General features: G+C 38.4%; 2 protein-coding genes across 3 annotated transcripts in view; one reads left to right on the forward strand and one right to left on the reverse strand.

The window, feature by feature from the left end:
- Positions 1–1271: 1271 nt before the first annotated feature.
- Positions 1272–5731, reverse strand: LOC136719216 (nuclear factor 7, brain). The gene is made up of 6 exons (XM_066697062.1): positions 5216–5731; positions 4920–5015; positions 3638–3871; positions 3409–3467; positions 2781–2893; positions 1272–2586 (listed from the first exon to the last, which is right to left on the reverse strand). Exons 1-6 carry the CDS (start codon positions 5642–5644, stop codon positions 2009–2011), a joined length of 1509 nt encoding a protein of 502 aa, XP_066553159.1. The 5' UTR covers positions 5645–5731; the 3' UTR covers positions 1272–2008.
- Positions 5732–10524: 4793 nt separating this feature from the next.
- disc1 (DISC1 scaffold protein) overlaps positions 10525–17508 on the forward strand; it is a 101766-nt gene continuing 94782 nt past the window's right edge. Inside the window, exon 1 of one of the 2 annotated variants that reach the window (XR_010805327.1) lies at positions 10525–11169. Coding sequence is in view for 1 of the 2 variants with exons in the window: in XM_066696555.1 (XP_066552652.1) it covers positions 11088–11169 (82 nt within the window). In the remaining variant the exon portion in view is untranslated. The remainder of the gene's footprint in view (positions 11170–17508) is intronic. The other variant, XM_066696555.1, reaches the window with a different exon arrangement.

The raw sequence follows: 17508 nt of genomic DNA on the forward strand, positions 1-17508 counted from the left end.
GACAATTAAAGATACATTAGGTGGTGAACCATGACCAAGAGTGGATTCCTGAAATATGAGTGAATCATGCCCTCCTCCAGTTTTCATTATCTCTGCTTTTTTTCTGCTTGCTGTGAACACATGAATAGGCTATTATAAGTGTAGGCTACACACCACAACAGTAATGTGTATTAATGATGAGTATTATTAATACACACCATTTGATAGAATATTTTTATATTTCATCCGGACTTGTTGCAGGTGCGCTTTCCACTGGGGCTGCAGCTGAAATGATTGTTTGAATGAAGTTATTCTAAATGCAATAGCATTACATTCATACAGACAGCCCTACAGCCTGGGTGCTTTAGGGAGTAGATCTTAATTCATTAACAGTGAGTAACGGATCAATTTCAGAGATGTAGCCCATGTGTAGGCTATAATTGAATTATCCTAATTGTTTTAACATATTTAGATAGATTATTTTACGTGTCCTTACATCTCAATCATATTACAAATAAAAGAAGAATCTGTAATACAAAATATAGAACATATGACAAGAACACTGTTCTTACTAATTTATTCTGTCGGCAACGCGCTGCCAACAAGCCTCCCTGGCTTTGTTGGCCTCCACGGTGTTAGATTAAGCCGTTAACCTTTCTTTAAACTCCTCATATCCTGACATTATCAACATGCATTCTTCCGGGGACAAATACGGAGCACAGGCATTATTCACAAGCTCTACCTGTGCTGCTGAACGTGCCCTTTTACGAACACAAACTCCAGTTAAGTTACACCGAATCAACTAACCGACATCTTAATCACCGTTGTAGTACCATTTAACACCAATTTAGGCAATCAGATTTTGTCAACCCTGACTTCCCTTGATAATCCCGAGTTAAATCTGAGTAGGTTAAACTCGCTTCATAGTACACCCCTCTGGATAAATAAATTGAAGGGTTGCTACTGGGAGGAGGTCCCTTTTCACAGACACTGGGGCAGGACTTCTTCCTCCCAGCAGGGCCCCTAAAGGGCAGCTGTGGTACAAGTTTTCACGTGATTGGCTGTCTTTCTTTTTCAGTGAACCATGGTTATGATAATAACATTAATAAGCTATACTTTTTCTTCTCCAGGTAGGAAGTAGATACGGCTCAGATGGCGAGACACCAGGGAACATAGAATACAGGGAATTAAATTCTGAAAACTATCAAGTAATTAATGATAATCAATGGGATACACCAATACACACTGATTAAAACAATAATGAACTTTTGTCAAAGTGATTTTGTATGTTGTAATTTCTTTATTAAAAAGGAATGGAATACAGTGGTACATATTAGTCACAGGAAATCTTCTCATCTTTCCACAAGGATTTAGTCTTTTAATGAGCTTTCAGTTGCTATTCAGCTTTATTTGTTGAGAGTAATCTGTAATAACAAAAGTTTTGTATGTAATACACATTTGTCTGTGTTTTCTTGGTGCATTTCCTTCAAAGACTAATTGTGATTAAATGAGGTGAGTAATGTAATCCTAATCTATAACATATTGTACCTGACACACATTCACAGTTAGCCTTGAGGGCCATAGTCCTGCAGGTTTTGTAATCAGTTTAATTATCAATGTGTCTGAAAAGGCTTCAGAAGGACTCTTTGATAATAGCTTTATTTCATTAAGAGCAGAATATAGCAAGTACCTACACCAGAACATACCTGAATCCCACTGGAAACCATAGCCTGAGACTGTGCTTGAAATGTATTTTACAAAATGGGGTTCGAGAAGTTCTGGATAGACTGTCTCTAAATACAAGGGATTGTGTTAAATATACATCTTTATTACCCTCTTAGGCACTGGGTCAGACCTGTGGAGTGTTATATCTCTAGTTTATCACCACACGGGCAATGTGTGATGTTTTTCTAGTGTCTCCTATATTCAGATTCTTTCACTGGTCATCTTTCACCACTATAGCCAGGATAAAAGAGTTTCCTGATGGAAATTAGCTTCAGGGTAACTCTCTGTTTCCATTTCAAGTGCTTTACTTTTTCTGTACTGCCATCATTCTGTCAATCTTTTCCAGGAGTTCCTTCGCCTGTCTGTGATTCTTGGTGTCTCTGTTGTTGAAGAGGTGGTACCTGCCCCCACACTGCTTTATCAGTGCCTGATACACCTGGGTTTTCTGAAGGAACTGCTGAATGCTCTGGTTAGTCAACTCGTCTCCATGGGTGAACAGGACTAGCATGTGCTCTGTGGCTTCCTGACCAAAAACCTCCTGTATATACCGTATTGTCGTATTCTTTCCCTGAGCGAAATAACCTAATTTAATCACCAGCAGGAAAGCATGGGGTTCATGGACAGACAGAGACATACAGTTTTTAATCTGAGTCTCTGGATCAGGACAGTCTTGATCAAAGAAATCTGGAGTGTCAATCACAGCAACATGTCTCCCATCAATCACTGCCTCCTTCCTCTCACATTTGGTTGTTACTGGTTGGGAGCTGAGAGCGGATTTAAACTCTGTTCTCCGCAGGATGGTGTTTCCAGCTGCACTCTTCCCTGTGCCAGTCTGACCCAGAAGCACTATGCTCAGACCTGAGTCATGACTAGAGGATTTACCTGAGAGGAGAGGAGGAATTACAGTGCATTGAAAGCTGGACATAATAGATAACATTCACAATCACAGCATGCACTGTTATGTTTTTTTTAATTTGATAAATATTCATATTTGTGTCAGTTTAATAGGGCTGATCATTTATTATTTTTCTTCCCACAAATATGTCATTCTATCTTTTGATATATAGCTTGTTTACCTTCCCTGATGTCTTTCAGGGCACTGTTCTCCAGGCTGGTCCAGTTGACATATTTCTCCAGACTCTCTGAGGGGCCCACAGTCAGAGAGTCAGAGATCAGTGGCACCACATGACTATAACATAAAAGTCTGATCAGTACACACAAAGGCAGATACATACATTTAATTCTTATTTAATTTAAGTCTTCAAATTACTTAAGAGAACTGCACAGTCAATTCTCAAATTCTACTGCACAGCCACCAGACCCACAGCCCAGGACAAGAGGAGAGGGGGTAATTAAGGGATGTATTTTTGGAGATTTAGAGGTCCTTCTTTACTTAAAGTCTCATCTATGTCTCTACCTTTCTACCTTATGTACAGTGCAGGCAGCTACTGGTGCAAAAGAGCTATAGTGCATCACCAAGGCAGCAGCTAAAGCTCTGTGGAATGTTATGAAATCTTTTGATGACAGACCCTATATAAATATTATTATTATTAATAATAATACATTATTTGAATCAACAATTATGAAAAAAAAGACTCCATAAACTACCTCTCATCTAGAATGTTTCTTATGCTAATATTATTTGATAGAATACTGAATTAATAATGATAACACACACACACAGAATGACAAGTACAGTGTTACCTCTTTAAAGGAAGTGAAATTTTCTTTTGCAGAGCAGTGAATCCTGTCTTAATCCACCACTGTGAAAACACACCATGTGACACAGTCAGAGGCCCCATTGGAACATTATCACTGACTTGAAGTGTTTTTGCATTGTGCACTTAATCTCTGAAACGCATTGGTGAAAGTATTGTATGTGAACAATTATCCTTGTGTAAAACAAATATGTGCTTTTTCATAATTGCATTACCTGTAGAAAGGCATCTGGCTCCGAGATCTTCAGTCCAATTTTCATCATGCTGGCCCTCTCACTGCCTTCTTTCATTTCTCTCTCTATCATTGCCAGGTTTCTCTCCATGGGGTTCAGATCACTTCTCTCTGCTCCCTGCACCTCTCTTTTGAGCGCCTCCTCTCCTTGCCTCAGGAGCTCCTGCAACTTCTGAAACTGAGCGCTGATCTGGGTCTCCAGCTGAACAGACTTCTCCTGCAGTTGGAAACATTCACAGGTTACAGATTTAGTCATCTTATCTGCATTCAGTAAAATGGCAAATTGAACTGAAAGTTGAAGTTCATGTAGAGGTTTGTTTGTTGTGTTTGGAAAAATTATATTTGAATTTTTGGAATTTGTGTGAAAACAAGCAACACATTAGTTTTGCTTACTATATCAAGGGTTTAGGTGTTACTGTTTTGAAAACATGGACCTTGGTTTGGAGAGTTTTGTGTGTAGTGTTTGAGGAAAATTGAATATGTAGTTTGTAATTAGTGTGAAATTAATGAAAATGTACAAAGAGTTTTGAAAAATTATCAAGGGTTCAGTTGGCTGTGTTAATAGTTTTGAGAGTTTGTGTCCTATAAAATAAGTAAATCTGTAATACGGTAGCCAGACCAGTAGTACTAGGCCCTTGGTTATAGTTAATTATTTTTAATTTTTAATTTTTAATTTTTTGAATTTTGCTCTGTGGTTATTTTGATTTGATAGAATTATTTATTTAGCTTTGCACTTCAACTAGTTTATTTTTCCATATATAATAATTGATTTGTGTTGCACATATGATTTTTATTTGCTTTGTTTGCAAAAGTGCTGGCACTTCTTTTAAACTACTGGTATTAACTATGTTGCTATATTGGAATATGTGTTGTACTTTATTGCTGTTTGCACTAAAACTTTTACATTTTATTTTAATTGGTCTTTGGTTGTGTACTTGGGGAAGGGTACTGGTCTAATAACAGTTTTCCTCATGTCCCCACAACATCTTTTTTGGTGTGGAGGTGTACTTCATAATAGGGTAAAGTACCTGTTACCACAGGCGTAGGTTTAGTTTCAGAAGTGGGGGGTACACTTTTAATATTGCAGGGGATGTGTCCCCTCTGTACCCCTCTTAACCTACGCCTATGCTTGTTACAATGTTTTAAGCAACATATTTTACTGTATTAAAAGCAGCCTAATTTGCTATTGAACCCCTTCCATGACAAGTTCATAACAATATAGGATATGAAAAGGAAAATAATGTAGTCTGAAACTGAGTACCTACTTTTCGAGAGATGATTTGCTCTTCCTGCATTGCCTTCAAACACTCTTTGTCCTTCAGTTCCGCCATCATATCTCTTTGATTTGCTCGCAAAGCATTCTGAAAATGGAAAGAGTTGTTAAAGCACCCCCCTACCTCGCATCGTGTATCATCTTTTTACTTTATACTCCAACTCTCTGCCCTTTGGGTTTCAGCCAAGACTGGGATCCTGATATGTTGCTGCTGTGCAATAATACAATGTTCATAAATAATTCTATTTTATATGACTATTGGTACTTCTATTTCAAATTCAGCATCACCTGATATTCCTGTGCTGCCTCCTCCACAAGTGTAAAAGAGTGTCCCTGGTGCTTTTTCCCTTCTCTGCAGACCCAGCACATCAGTTGTCTATCTGTCTTGCAGTACAGCTTAATTCTCTCATTGTGCTCAGGGCAATTTGAATACTCTCTCTCGCCAGTCCTGCTGCTTGCCTCTGACACCAAGGGCTTTTTCCTCTCCTGTTCTCTGGCCTTGCGGAGCATGTTTCTGAGCAGTTTGTTGGTGTGAAAGTTCATCTCCCCGACTGGGTTTCTGCACTCTGGGCAGACCTGCACAGCTTCATGTGGCTTCATATATCTCTCCAAGCAACCTTGACAGAAGGAGTGGGAGCAAGAGAGAGTCACCAGGTCTGTGAACAGTTCCAGACAGATCGGGCACTCAGCATTTCTCACATCTATGCTGGTGGCCATCTTCAAAGAGGCAGGGTTGCAATGCAGTATTTGCAGGGGTATTTTCAAATATGAATTCAGGCTGCTCTGACTGCTTCTGCACACAGTCAGCTTCAAGTGGTAAGCTAAGCTACCTCATCTTTCTGCTTTCACTGCATTCCTTGGGTGTGGCAAAAATACTATCACTCCCATCAAGTATGATAAGAATAATAAGAGGATAAGAGGATGATGACATAAATGCAAATCTTCACATGTCATTGAGATTAGTATTTGGAATTTGAAACCATCATTGTTTTGACTTTGTAAATATATTTGTTACAATAATATAAATCATGTTTGAACACTCAATTTTAATCACACCCTAACCAGTCAATCTTCTATTAAAATAATCAATTATTGCAGTTATTCAGAGTTATTCCATGGCAAATCAAATCATTACTTGGCAACATTTTTTAAACTTTGTTGTATAAACATAATCCCTTAATCAATGTTAGTTCTCTGACAATGATATGCAACATCCATTCAAGGTTTTTCAGAAAACAGTCAATATTTCAGAAAGATAATTGCTGCCCCCTTGTGTTGTTCTGCACCTTTTTTCCCCACTGTACACTTGATTGTGTGATATAGTGCAACATATTTACCCTATGAAAAGAATGACTGCAGTGCACTGACCTCTATTGGCACATCATGCACATTGCATACAGCCCAATTATACATGTTCAATTTGAGTTTTGCAAAAAGTTATGCTTACTAAAAATACACATTTTCTTACAAATTCAGGCATGAATAAAAGTAATTATCATTTTAATTTTGCCATCTCAATCTGGTATACTTATTATGACTTCATCACCCAGTCATTACAAATAGGGCCTTATGATGAATAGTCTATATAAGGGCAATGCCAACAGTGTGTCTCCAGTCTCTATCGGTAGACTATATTATTAAGAAAATGGGCTAACAGTCCATATACACATTTAATGCATTTAATCTGTAATGAATCTGTGTCCACTGAGCAGACTGGTGAACTGACATGTTAAACGAGAGCATCACAGATTCATTGGTGTATATATATATATATATATATATATATATATATATATATATATATATGCAGTTGCAACAAAAAAAGTATGCGAACACTTTGGAATTACCTGGATTTCTGCATAAATTTGTCATAAAGTTTGATCTGATCTTCAAATTAGCCACAACAATAGACAAACACAGTCTGCGTGAAGTAATAACACAAGTCATTGTATTTTTCTTGTCTATATTAAATACATAATTTAAACATTCACAGTGCAGGGTGGAATAAGTATGTGAACCCCTAGGCTAATGACTTCTTCAAAAACTAATTGGAGTCAGGAGTCCGCTAACCTGGAGTCCAATCAATGAGATGAGATTGAAGGTGTTGGTTAGAGCTGCCCTGCCCTATAAGAAAACTGTTGAGTTTGCTATTCTCAAGAAGCATTGCCTGATGTGAACCATGCCTCAAACAGAATATCTCAGAAGATTAAGATTTGTTGACTTGCATAAAGCTGGAAAAGGTTACAAAAGTATATCTAAAAGCCTTGATGTTCATCAGTCCACAGTAAGACAAATTGTCTATAAATGGAGAAAGTTCAGCACTATTGCTACTCTCCCTAGGAGTGGCCGTCCTGCAATGATGACTGCAAGAGCACAGTGCAGAATGCTCAATGAGGTTAAGAAGAATTGTAGTGTGTCAACTAAAAACTTCCAGAAATCTCTGAAACATGCTAACATCTCTGTTGACGAGTTTATGATACACCTAGACCCATAAGTCACAATCCAGGTCAAAGAGCCAGCAAACCGCAATGGAGATAAGGCAAGAGGCATAGTTGGGTTAACAAGCGAAGGGTCAATTGATTGGGCATACAAGAGTCGGAGCAGAAGAACAACTACCAATGGTCAGGAACACAGGCCACTAGACAGCAGGTATAACACTTAGAAATGCTGTTGGAAACAAACAAGACTGAGCATTGATTTGCAGTAACAGAGGGTTTAAATGCAGAGTAGAGGGAAGCAGGGGACATGGATGTGTAGTGTAAGTCCAATGGGAGCAGACTTTTGAAGGTGCAAGTGCACATAGTACTGAGGAATGTAAAGTGGATGATTGCTGGGGAATGTGAGGGTTTAGTATTTGGGTGATGATGACCTCTGCTGGTGAACAGGGGACATGTGGTGCACAAATGTAACAGAGGGCATTTAGAATTAGTAGTGACTGCTAGTGAGATAAATGTTTGACCTGATTCTGGGAGGGACCAATGAAAGGCAAGAGGCTTACTCTTTAATATTGTGCAGAACTCCAGCTGTTTTTATCTTGTCTATTGCACATAAAGGTATCAGGTGACAAGGGAGAGTATTTCCAGAGAGAAGTTCGATTTGTGGAGGGGACAGGGCAAAGCTACGTCAAGACAATAGAAACTCTGATGGAATACTACAAGCTTCTGTTGAGTGAACCTTACCTGTTCACACACACATGTGCACACACGCACACACACATGCACATACTTTACTATTCGGTCCACTAATGGCTAAGAATATCAGTACCAGCATCCTTCCATGTCCAGTTACAGAATGCATATGCCCTAAATTTCAGATGCATTTGTATTTCAATGCACAGTAAACAATGCCAAATGAAGTCTGAGAAGTGACTGGAGTGTTTAAAATTGTAAAACTGGGTATATATATATAAATACCTACTCAAAGAAGGAAAATGAAAAGCAATATAGACATTTTCTTCATGCTATCGTTTATTATTATTCTTTCAAACAGGTTGAAAGGGCAGAGGAGTCATTTTAGATCATTTCTGAGAAGGAAGAAAAGGTCTGACCAGTTTCTAGGGCAACTTCATTATAAAAATCTAATAATTTTCAGGTTTTTATCTCCACCCCTTTTTATAGTTTTAAGGAACATTACAGATTTGAGAAAACAGCTCCTCCTACAAGTAAGCAGAGTGTTTAGGAAACGCACCTTTTGAATAACAGGACAAAAACATTCTCCTTCATATATAAATAAGGTACTGTAGTAACTATTGTTAGCCTGTAATTCATTATATTTTTATTATAGATTAAAATGCTGTCATGGATCATGAAGTCTGCCATGGATCTCAATATCTGTCTTTGTTACAGGAGCTGGAGAAGAAGCAGTTGCTACTTAATTGCCTGGAGGACCACCGAATGAGTCATGAGGTGAGAACTGGAAATCTTGTCTCTACAGGGGACATACTGTTAACTGACACGGCCCTTTATGATGCCAATAATGGAGCTCTGCAGTTTGAAGGGTGTGGGTTTTTGCTCATGCTCTTTGGAGAAGGTGCTGTAGCTTACAATGCAGTCCCCCGAAAATAGTAGCGACAGTTCTAGGTGGTTAAAAAACGTTTTTTGGACTACAAACCAATGGTTGTTTCAGAAAAATAGTATGATGGGACACTGAAATGTGCATGCAATTTTATCCTTTAATGATTTGAATGACATTTCTGATGTCCCGTATTGACTTCCAGCAAAGCAGCTCCAGAGTTATAAATGTATGACAGGCCTGGCCTAAACAATCTGTGGGATAAAAACTCTTCAGGACTGATGGTGGAAACCTCAGGAATAAACTGTATACTTTAGTTTGTGTTCATAGTGTGCATACATTCTGCGTACATTAAATTCTCCAAAAATAAATGGCCCCAGTGTTGTTTAGTTGGGTCTAGTCTTGGAAGTCTTCAACTAGTTTTCGTATGTGATGCACCCACATATCTGGTGAAACTTTAAAGGTCAGCACAATAATGGTTTCGCTTCCTTATCTATGTGCAAAGTGGTTAAATTCAGCTGTGTCACAATGAACAAAATGCTCTGGGAGACAACTGGATTGACATTTCCTTTTAATAACTCCAAAACATCTTTAATGATATTATATTGACTCTTCTAAATGGCAGTAATATTGTTCTCATGAATGCCAGTCAAAACATGTTTACTTTAGATTTTTAGTGAAAGTATTGTAGACTGAAATGTACTGTTTAGAAATATTAACATTATTTTTATGCTATAATGTTTAATTTTACACTTTCTATTATTCTGAATAGTGCACCACCAGCCTCTGAGTCACCATTGGAGATACTACTGAATTTACTGTCTGGTAAGAAAGAATACTGTTGGGGGAAAATACCATTCTATACACCAAGACACAATAATAGATAATATTTGCTCATTTAACTGGTTTGAGTATATTTTGAGCTCTGATGGCATTGTTTGTTTGTTTGTATGCTTTCACACTTTCCCCATTATTACATTTTATTAAAACTTGCCTATTTGATAACATAAGCCATTAAGCTGCCTATGCTTTGCAAGAAGTGCACATAAGGTTTCTTAATTATGCAACATTCAAAGCAGATTACTATCCATCTTGAACATTAAACCTTTGTTAAATTGAAAGGATTGCACCTATGGCCAACCTAATAATTCATTAGATTTTAATGTAATTGTATTACTTTAAATTTAACTTTTTTTTAATTCAACATTTTAATATGCAATTCACACTTAAATTTACTAGCCTAATTTATCATATCCATCAATGCAGTGCAATTCCTCTTGCAGCCAATTTGATGACGTATTATTACTTTGAACAAGGACAGTTCCCAAATTGAGGCAATACATTAAAATTAAAAAAATGCAGTAATTGATCATCTTGATTCATAAAGGCTGTATCTCTAGTTTTTACTTTCATTACATGCAGTTAAAGTTTAGAGCCAATGCTAAAAGCCTGCCTTGTCTCACAGCAGACTGGTGACAATCGCTAAGGGCACAGGACACAATTCTGTATGCAGTGGGAGGCTGTGAATCCACAATGATGGATTCGCTTCCAGGATTTGCACGCCAGTTTACACAGCCCCACACACTTGCATTGCCTTCAGCGTAGAGGCGCTGTCTGTCCCAGAGAGAGGAAGGAGGCGGCGGGGTCGGATTACAGCTACTGACAGGACACTCCTTACAGGACAGCTCGACACATAACGGGACACAGCGCTGCGGGCTACATCTAATGTACAGATCGCCTCAATTGAGCGTCCAAACACTGTTCACGGTACAGGCGTTTTCAACGATATTGTTGGCACACTGCGTTCAGATGCTTTTTGCTTTGGGACAGATAAGTTGGTTTCTTTGCAGAGTGACGGAATGCATTCAGTGACAGAGTAATGGACAGTGGACAGAGCATCAAAGTTCAAGATGTGCAGGAGACAGTAATGCTGTGTGTGGCAGTGCACTGAGGCACCGCGGCTCCCGACACGGACAGGGGCGGCAGGCGCGTCTTGGGAGGCATTTTCTTGCAGGGGAAACACTTTCCCGAGCGGAAATGACTTCAGCGGTATTTGCCCAGCTCTGCCGTTTGTGAGTGAAAGGATTTCCAAAGATGTCCGTTTTCAACCCTTCGTCCCTTTAGCAGGCATAAAAAGGTTCCCCTCAAAATGTTCACCGGGATGGTGAAACTGGAAGGCCAGAGCCCATCCTCAGTCAACACTGACCGCATGCCCGCCGGGACCTGGGAAGGTAATCCGTTTCATTCTGTACGACGTGATACAGCCAGTACACGTACCGGAGAGTTGAGTTTGAAATGTTGTGTACATTTCTCTGATTTGAAAATCAAATCTCTGTTGATTTAACAATGATCATGTGCGGTAAAATCCATTGTTTTATTGATGCAAACGAAGCCAGGGATTAAAATGACACCTCGTTGACTGTAGCTGCAGTGGCATAAACTGTCGGGTACTGTTTCCAGAAATAATCAATAGTACATTACAGCCTGGGATAGTGTTGTGTATCTGAATAAAGCGGTTTCAGTGTTATTTTCAGTCTGGAAGTAAATCCGTTATGTAGACCTACATCTGTGCCAGATTAATTTATTGCAGCTGTGCTGTTGCCAAGTTTTAAACAGTCCCACTGATAACGTTTATCCCGCAGGATTTTAGACGTGAGTGATTTACGCCAAAGAACTGGTCAAAATTAATGTAACTTACTGATACTAGCGATTCATATATATATATATAAACTGGGCATACGTCAATGTTTGCTACCATATTGGGAGGTGGTGTGGTGGGGGAATACCCTTCATAAATGCATAAGTGACATTTCTGACAATATTTAATTAAAACTTGCTTCATAAAGTTCAGATGAAGACTTAATGGTGTCAAACAAATACCTATGTAATTTAATTGAATGCAGTGTAACTGTGTTGGTGTGCAGCCTCCTTAATTTGAGATGTTCCGGGACAACAGAGCTTCATAGCATTATATGATACGCTTTGTTCCGCATACAAAAGAAAGTCAATGCCATCAACTTTTTCCCAAGGCTACATTTCTATACATTTCACAAGGTCCTTCAGGGCTGTACGTTGATGTGGACAGACGTATAGAAGTTGTATGACAGCTCACATCCAGTTAAGGATTGATATGTTTTCAGTGGCTTCACAAGTGCATAATAGAAGGCTGTGCATCTGAATGGATACATTAATATGAATCAAAGCCTGTGTGGAAAGACAGCATCAAAAGTGAGTACATCTGGATTTAGTTTGTAACATCTAAGTGCCCTATCTGTTATCCCACATAGGCAGAAACGAGCAGCACTAGAAATCACGTACTTAAATAAGTTACTTAAATAACATGCTGTGAATAGTACCCTGTCATTTTCTGAAGTTATTAAGTTTGGATTGAATAATAACCACATTGAAAGACATTGTGGTTGGGGTGAAGATAAGTAGTATACCAAGTTTTTTTTAATGTTTGGATTTTTATTTGGTAGATTATTTTAAATTAGTTTATAAATTATATACATTTATCATTTTTGGGATGAAAAAAAAACATAAATCATATTCAGTATTTGAAGGTTGAAGGCTTTTCTCCAACTTGAATGGTGGATTTTAATAATCACTGAACATTAATGATATTTTCAAGTTGTGCTGTAAAAAGGATTTTTTTTTGTTTGAACATGGTTTTATGCAATTTGTGTAATGTATACATTTTTAAATGCTATATTATTTTGTGGGATGTCTTAAGTATGACTTCATAAATGACTTCCTACTTCCTTTGGACTGGAAGTGCCTGCTATGTGTTTCTTTAACATGTATTTATAACAACTAGCTTTCGTTCTCATCCACTTTGTTTCTGTGTGAGCTGACCGGAAATGAGGTTTGTTTTGGGAGGGGGATGGTTAGTTAATTTGAATAGGTGGAAATAAAAGACCGGGTTGAATCTGAAAGTGTAGTGTATGTAGGGTACATTTATTTTTAAACTTGCTTAACAACCAGAAAAGGAGATGGATTTGAGGAAAGGACATCTACACATCCAAAATGCATTGATAATAGTGACTGCTAACCATCTTCACCCAAATGTTGTCCTTCAACAACTAAGAGAATGGTGCTGCACAAAACGGTGACTGCATTGCATTTTCTATGAGGAGCATAGAACAACTCTGACTGAGATCGCCACTTCAAATTGAAGAGCAGCTGCAAGATGTTGAATTTATGTGGGAAGAAATGAGGGGAAACCGATCAGCTGACCAGAGAGGAGAGGAATCCCTCACTTTTAGGGTTAATACCCTTTGGATGTTTTTCAAACAAAATGAGCATTTTGTTAGGCTGCTAGGCCGACCTCTTGTTTAACTTGTTCTTCCTTGGAATTTATTCTCCATGTACTATTAATTGCAATTACCTTTTTATACCTCTCAATCAGTTTACAATGCCCAAGTAACCAATTGTTCAATTAATAATAAATATAGCAATTTGAGAAGCTTCTAATAAGATTTGAATATAAAAATAAATGAAAGGTAGAATTAAGAATGTCCATGAGGCATAAACCTGTTAAACCCTTTAACCTCAGAGGATCCCTTGGGTAGATTTGAGGCTAATGGAATTTACCTACATTTATCTTTTGCCAGGTGAGTCCTCCTCACTTCCGCCTACTTCTGATTATTCAGCACAAGCTCTTCAACTGTTCTTCAGTGTTAAGTGTCAGTCCATGTTCTATTCCCGTGCAAGAAGAAACTCTGGTGTTATCTTGTTCAATCATTTTGTACAGTGCCATAAGAGATGCTTTTAGGTAGCGTGGATATGTCTACACTAAGGTCTTTTTTTGGTTTCAGCTGTGTGTGAAACCACATGCTTGGGCCTTTAAATGGGTTGACCCAGGTTTACGGGGCTGAACATAAGCCAACCTTATCCCCGGCCCAATCCGATGAAAGGCATAATTGGCCCTTGGGTTGTTTCCAGTTTGAGTTATTAGTCCAAGTAGGTTAGATCGTTATAGCTGTGGCCAGGCTTAATAACATCGGGGCTGGAGATTCAGGATGAAGAATCCTAATGAAACCTTTTGCAAATGAATTTTTTTCCTGATCCTTTTCACATTGGAACAGAGGAGACTACATGGGGACTTGATTCAAGTCTTCATAATCATGAAAGGCATTGACCACATCAAACCAGAGGAGCTTTTCCAGATCAGCAGGGACACACGGACCCGGGGACACAAATGGAAATTGGGCTTCAAGGCATTCAAAACAGAAAACAGGAGACACTTCTTCACACAGAGAGTTGTCACAATCTTGAACAAACTCCCCAATGATGTGGCTGAAGCTGACAATTTGGGAACATTCAAAAACAGACTGGATAGGATCCTTGGATCACTTAGTTATTAATGGACACCAAATGAGCACGATGGGTTGAATTGGCTCCTCTCATTTGTAAACTTATGTATTTGTTTTGTAAAGAGCAAATGTTGATACATGAAAAAGTTCCTTCTTTCAGCGACCTCTTCAAAGAATTAAGTCTGCTTTATTTGAACATGGATTTCATTGAACCTACTCCATTTTTTTTTCCTGAAATAGAATATTAAAAATGCGAGTTCAGTGATTTAATAATTTAGCAAGCACTGAATGCAAGTGTTCTTATAATAGGAGTATTAACCATATTGTTCTCAGTTCTACAGATCTGTATTTGTTTAGCACTGAACAACCTCAGCATAATGTAACTGCAGAATATTCATTGTTGAATGGGAATGACCTTGGTGAAGGTTGTCATTGAATTTATCAGCAGGTGCAAGTGTGCTTGAGTGAGTATTGCTTCTTCATGTGTATTGCGTTTGTGTATTTGTAACTCATTTTTCTGATGCTGGCTGCAACCTGGTGGTTCAAGGAGCAGAGTGAAAACATGGACCTGACCTGCTTGACACCGGGCCCCAACATGAGTTAATTACAACCTGTTTGTCCAGAGGTTAGGCTAAATCTCCTCTCTACAGCCCAAACCCTGTGATTCACAGTTTCTCTTTTGACAGGACACAGAAGAGAGGAAGGCAGTTGCGCGTCTGTAGTTTCAGTTCTTTTAATTTGTGCCCTTTCTGCATTTGCCTATGTGGCAGCAGTCTAGTTGCTAGTTTTTAAGTGTGCACAGATGTGGGCAGTTTCTCATTTGTGAACAGGCGGTCCCTAAAGTCATCTGAATCCCAGCACACTCTTGTAAGGGGTGGTTGTGCAAATCTGTAGGGGTCCTGCCATTCTCTTTAATTAGTCAATTAAATATGAAGTTCTGTTTGACACAAAATATGCCACTTTATTTAATTGGAAACTGTTTTCAACTCAGGATGTTTTTGCCTTAGTAAGGTACAGTAGTTTTTAAGCAGTTATTATAAATAGACATTTAAACTTAATCAGCTTGAAGGGCTCATATCGAATTTTAAGTGTCGGTGTCATTGGATTTTATTTACTATGTATAACCTCTCAAACTGGAATGCCGATTAGAATGAGGTTTTGTGTGTGTTTTCTATTCTTTATCCCGGGAAATTTAATTTTGATACACCCCAGGTTGAAATGTAAATGCCATCTGAGTGATGTGTTTCATCTGCCTCACAATAGGCTCTTAACAGCTTCCTTCCTGTTCTGAAAGTAAAAAATGGCTCTTGTGTAACTCTGGTCAGACGCTGTGTCTGCAGAACAAAGCAGCATCTGACATATGGGAGATCTGCTACTGGATACTGTTTTGGGACCTTTATCTTCTGACGTTGGCCTTCTCTTGTCTTGCATGTCATTTCGGGTTAATGTATTCTAGACTGAGAGAGTTACTTTAATGGAGGGCTAGGAAACCTGAGCTTTGAGTACCCTCTCCAGAGAAAAGGCCTTCTGCCAGCATTGCATTGACAGGCTAGAATTACATCTGTACAGACACTATAGTGTTACACTAACGCCAGATTTGTTGTACCCAATCAAATTTAAACTAAAATAAAACCGATCTTTATTTTTCATATCTTAACTTTTTATCTTTGTAAAAAATTACAAAGAGATGGCAATGAAAGAATCTGAAGTAAAATGTTTTATTTAAGTTTATTGAGTTTCTCCCCCCCCCCATTGTTTAAGTCACAACATTCTGGTTAAAAATTCACACACATGGCTTATTGTAGAACAGTGGCCCTTGATATGGTCTTGGTTAGGGCTCTTAGCACTCTGAATACAATGATGACATCATTTTTTTTTTCTGTATTTGGTATGAACCAGAACAGTGTCTGCGTGACAGGAGTGGGGGCATCCCCTATGTCACGAGAGGAATTGGAGCATTTGGAAGGATGAGGGTATGTAGACAAAGAGGTCATTGATGGCTTTAGAACTAGCCCTAGGAAACCCATTCTGCAGCCTCACAATTAGACAGACATGTGACTTACAGTATTGTAAATCAGGGACAGTGTTGTGATTCTAATGTCAGCAAAGCCCCAATGGTCTGCCTGGGCCTTAATAAGAGTCTTCCTGTGCCCATACGCAAATGAACCTGACCTGAAACGGTCCTATAGAGATTCAGTGTGAAGAAAAGAACAGCCCTCCCTTGTAATAATGCCACAGCAGTGCATTTACATTTTGAATCTGTTAATCATGTTCTAAATCCTATGTATGTGGTTAAAGTTCTCCATGTTTTGTTGTTGATCACTTGATTTCCCTTAAACTGTTGTTTGAGCTGATTCACCAACTTAACTCTTAAACTCTTAAAAGCAGTAAACAAACCATCGTGTCTTGATCGAGCTCAACACATTCCAGTTAATCAATGACTTCAGTGTCTTCCTCCTCCATTCTCTATTCTCCTATTTTAAGTGTTAACTTGCACGCAGTCCAATTTGGCTTCCAAGGAATCAAATTTCTCGTTGCGAGTTGTCGACATTGAAGTAAACAGTTTCCTGTAACTGGGATGCAGATATGTTTTTATGATATTGTAACTTAGAGACAAGTATCAATGAGGGCCTGAAGTAAGCAACTATACTACACTGCCCACTGAAGCCATGCTCTTATGCTCTGTATGGTTCTGGAAAAGTAATGTGTAACAGCTGTATTCCCTCTTAGAGCGCTGGGAACCCAGAACATCCTGCAGAGTTTAATCAAATCTGGCACAGTTTGCTGTGTTCTATCCGTGTGCGGTATCGGGTATAAAACATTGTCAAATTTGGGTATGTTGCCATGGCTGAAATGTAAGATAAACAAAACAAGTGTGAGAATTGCAAAGTTATCATTCAAGTTTTTGTTGCGGTATGTTTAATTGTATATTTGGATACAATGTATACTGTATTAATAAACTGCAGGTTTGATATATAATTAAATACATCCCATCCAATCGTTAACTTATGATCTAGAGAATTTATGAAGGGAAATCCTTAATGCCTTTTCATTTCAGGTCTAGAGCTCAATAAATGACAATAAAACATGTTTTTCTGATGTTTCCTTCTCTTCCTTAAGCTTTTTCATTGCACCTTTCAGAGTTTAATTTCAATACAGTATAAATTATGGGCTTTACTAAGGCTTACATAGGCACACACAGAAAGATTTGACTACTTTAAGTATTTAAGCCAATTACTGAGCTATATATATAAT

Source organism: Amia ocellicauda, chromosome 23 (assembly GCF_036373705.1).
Source record: "Amia ocellicauda isolate fAmiCal2 chromosome 23, fAmiCal2.hap1, whole genome shotgun sequence".
In the NCBI taxonomy this organism is placed as follows: Eukaryota; Metazoa; Chordata; class Actinopteri; order Amiiformes; family Amiidae; genus Amia; species Amia ocellicauda.

Excerpts from the sequence above, each read along its gene's own strand:
- LOC136719216 (XM_066697062.1), bottom strand. The coding sequence starts at position 5,644 with ATGGCCACCAGCATAGATGTGAGAAATGCTGAGTGCCCGATCTGTCTG. Across the intron at positions 5,016-5,215 it reads AGGCAGCACAGGAATATCAG|AATGCTTTGCGAGCAAATCA; the intron begins GTGATGCTGAAT and ends TTCCATTTTCAG. Across the intron at positions 3,872-4,919 it reads AGCAAATCATCTCTCGAAAA|GAGAAGTCTGTTCAGCTGGA; the intron begins GTAGGTACTCAG and ends TTCCAACTGCAG.